We start from the raw sequence: 3,586 nt of genomic DNA, 5'->3' as shown, positions 1-3,586 counted from the left end.
CGACTTTCAATATAACGCAAACAATATCCGACAACTCTTCGAAGCGTTGTATACGATGATGTTCGACTGAACAAATAACTACAGAAGCTTTCTTCCGTTCCAGAAGAAACTAGTGCTACCGTCACCCGTTTTTCTTCGCTGGTTGTTTCTCCCTTAGTTGGAATTCCTGGCCACCTCTCCACTCCTTCTCTCAACCACTGTGGCCCCGACCACCATAAGGTATTCTCCGAGAAACTATCTGGCTCACAGCCTCGTGATACGAGGTCTGCTGGATTCATAACGCCTGGTACATGTCGCCAGTAACAGCCTTCTGTTAACTTCTGAATCTTTGCTACCCGATTAGCTACGAACGTTTTCCAGTGATTATGTGGTGCGTTTATCCAGTGCCAACCTGTCATGGAATCAGTCCACAAATAGCAAACTCCCTTAGCCATATTTGCTCTCCTCATTGTTTGATACAATCTACTAGCCAACAATGCTCCACACAATTCCAACCTAGCAATGGTAAGCCTTTTCGACAATGACGCCACCTTCGATTTTGACATTAGTAGCGCTACCTCAATCCCTCTCCTTGCCTCCGCGTTTCTCACGTACACCGTTGCACCGTAACCCCTCTCAGACGCATCACAAAATATATGATACTGCCATTCGCCATCCATAAGTAACCTTCTTGGAATACGAATCTGTTCCAATCTATTAAGTTGGTTTACGAAAGCCTTCCATTCTATTTGCATCGCTTCTGGTAGCAGTTCATCCCACGACCAGTTCTTTCCACTATTATTCTTCATAGCCCAGATCCTTTGTAATAGTAGTTTTGCTGTCATTTTGATCGGATCTAGAAAGCCTAACGGATCATAAATCCTTGCCACATCGCTCATAACCGCTCTCTTTGTGATGGGTTTTTCAGCATCTAGTGCTGGGATTTGTACACGAAATTGATCCGTCCGAGGGATACAAATCAGCCCTAATGTTGACACATCTTCGTTATCCACATTAAATTCATCTGACAACATCACCAATCGGTCCATTGTCTTTTTCATTCCCTCATCAAACATTCCACACGCAATTACTTGGATATTGGTTTCCTTATCCTTGCTCTGCTCCCTGCCACATACGACCCAACCAAACTTTGTGTTTAATAACATGGGCAAATGAGGCGCTAAGCGCAACTGGCCTTGCTCCAATAGTTCAACGAATATTTCAGCACCAATTAATATATCTATACTGTCTGGCTCTGAGAACAATGGATCTGCAAGTAACAGTGCTTCTGGAATATTCCAATCCTTAACATCCACACGCCGAGGTGGAAAATCCGTGATTACCTTAGGTAGTACTAAGTAATCTAAACATGCCGTAAAAGGTGTTACTCGTGATCTTATGTTTGCTGTCACCATACTGGCTGTCGTTAGAGAGACCGATCCTATACCATGCAATGGTTTTTCTAAGCGTCTTTTCGTAACTGCAGCTGCTGCACTAATCGCTCAGAAATGAAGTTTGCTTGCGACCCTTGGTCCAAAAGTGCTCTAGCAGGAAACTCTTGCCCATCCTGTCCACTGACCCAAATGATCGCTGTAGATAACCACACCATACCAGTTTTCCTTACAATTCCGTAAGTGGTAGCAGTTATCGTCCCAGTTTGTGGCTGATTTTCTACCGATGCTGGTTGCACCATAGGAATAGCTACTTGCGCGTCTGATGGTACTTCTTTCATACATATCAACATATGATGTCGGCCTTCACACTTGTTACAATTACCTCTCACCTTACACCAACGTGCACCATGCCCTCGCCTCAGGCATTTGTAACAAACCCTGCCTTCTTGTACAATTCGCAATCTTTCGACGACAGATAAACCTTCAAACGCTGTGCAGCTTGCTAACTGATGATTGTTTTGGCAATACACACATTTCGAAGGATCTTGCGGTGTCATTTGTGCAGCACATGTCATCCATGTACCAGGTGCCCTTTTCACTGTCTTCTCTGCTGTCCGCGGTGTCCAGCCTCGATGAACCGCTTGACGTTGGAAGCTGCTGCCTTGGGTGACTGGCTTCGTGAGGATCGAGTTACCATGGTGAAGGGCCGTGCTGGTCAACATCTTGATTTGTCGTTCACAAAAGTTCATCATCATTTCGTACGTATCGGTTTTCTCGTCGGCTGAAAATTGTTCCCACGCTATTAGTAATTTTGAATGTAATTTCCATCTTACCATGCTGGTGAGCGGGGTGTCCCACTGATTAATGGGTTCCTTCAACCTTTCCATGCCTCTCACTAAACGTTTACATTCGTTTACCACTCGAGTAAGTTCCTCTGCGGAAGCAGCGGTCATGGGCTCCAGCCGGTACAGCGCCTTGAAATATTCCCGACGAAGAATCTTGCTATCATCATAGCGTTCCAGCAGCGCCTTCCATGTTGTATCATAATTTTCTGCGACGAGCTGGACGTGTTCGAAAGATGCCAATGCGTCGCCCTTCAGCGAGGCTAGCAAATACTGCAGCTTCATCACCGATATTTCTGCCACGTCATGCACCATCGATACAAATCGATCCTTAAAGGTTACCCATTGAGTTATGTCGCCATCAAACGTTGGTAACTCAATCTTAGGTAGCCTTACTCTCGCACTCGAGTTCATTGACACCGCCATCGTACTGTTGGAAAATGGACGTTCCCCTTCATCTACACCTCGTTTGTTACGGAGAAAACCCTTTACACTGTGATACTGTTCGTAAAACTGGTTTCGTTCTTCGTTAATTAATTGTTCATCATAATCGTCCAGCTCCAGCAATACCTTGTCCCTCACACTTTCAAACTCTCGCTTAGCTTCTTCTAACGCCTGCAATTGACTCGCTAACTGAGTATAATGCGTTGTCGCATTGTAACCCTCCTTAAACTGCACAAACGCATCAATCGCACGTAACCGATCATCATACGTACGCTTCAGTTGCTTAATCGCTTGAGCCTTAAGCGTCATGTTGACTTCTTCCAAGGTTTTTAACAAACTGTAAGCAACAATGTTCCGATTCGTTAAATTAATCACACACCAAAAAATATTCTTCTCAAAATTCTAAGCCTTACGCGCACCGTATCTAACACTGTCGCAATCCAGAACGAGTCAACAACCTCTCAAACACACTATTGCAACAACCTCTCAAATACACTATTGCAAAGACTCAAATTTAACGCACGTTCACTCAATCTTGCCTCAGCTATTAGATGCTTGTACTCAGCGCAGTGTTCACGCACACACTTTCCTTTCTAGCGCAATCCTTCACAGTCTCTATACACTCTCCCGCTATTATGCGTTAGACAACCCTGCTGAGAGTGACCAATACGTAGCTCTCTCCCTATTCGAGTGCGTTTTACACGTACACTGCAGGGCAATACACGAACACTTTCCACGCACACTGTCTTTACACACTCTTGATGTGGTACGCATAAAACCGTTTGGTTGAGGCTACACACACAAACCCAACTCAATAGGCCATCATGGCTGCACGAGAAACGTAAACTTCCTATCACAAGAAAACGCTGCGCTCCAGTCACACTCAAATTGGTGCAAATAACACAAAATACAATTTGGTAGACCACA

General features: G+C 44.7%; 1 protein-coding gene across 1 annotated transcript; it reads right to left on the bottom strand.

The window, feature by feature from the left end:
- Positions 1-2,206: 2,206 nt before the first annotated feature.
- LOC120908296 lies at positions 2,207-2,968 on the bottom strand (the record flags this gene model as incomplete). The annotated part of the gene is made up of 1 exon (XM_040319210.1): positions 2,207-2,968. A coding segment is annotated over exon 1 (762 nt), but the record flags the coding sequence as incomplete, so codon positions are not given.
- Between the last annotated feature and the right edge of the window lie 618 nt (positions 2,969-3,586).

The sequence above is a fragment of the Anopheles arabiensis genome, unplaced genomic scaffold, assembly GCF_016920715.1.
Source record: "Anopheles arabiensis isolate DONGOLA unplaced genomic scaffold, AaraD3 Autosomal_pericentromeric_contig0013, whole genome shotgun sequence".
Lineage (NCBI taxonomy): Eukaryota > Metazoa > Arthropoda > Insecta > Diptera > Culicidae > Anopheles > Anopheles arabiensis.
This window is presented reverse-complemented; position numbering and strand designations above follow the sequence as displayed.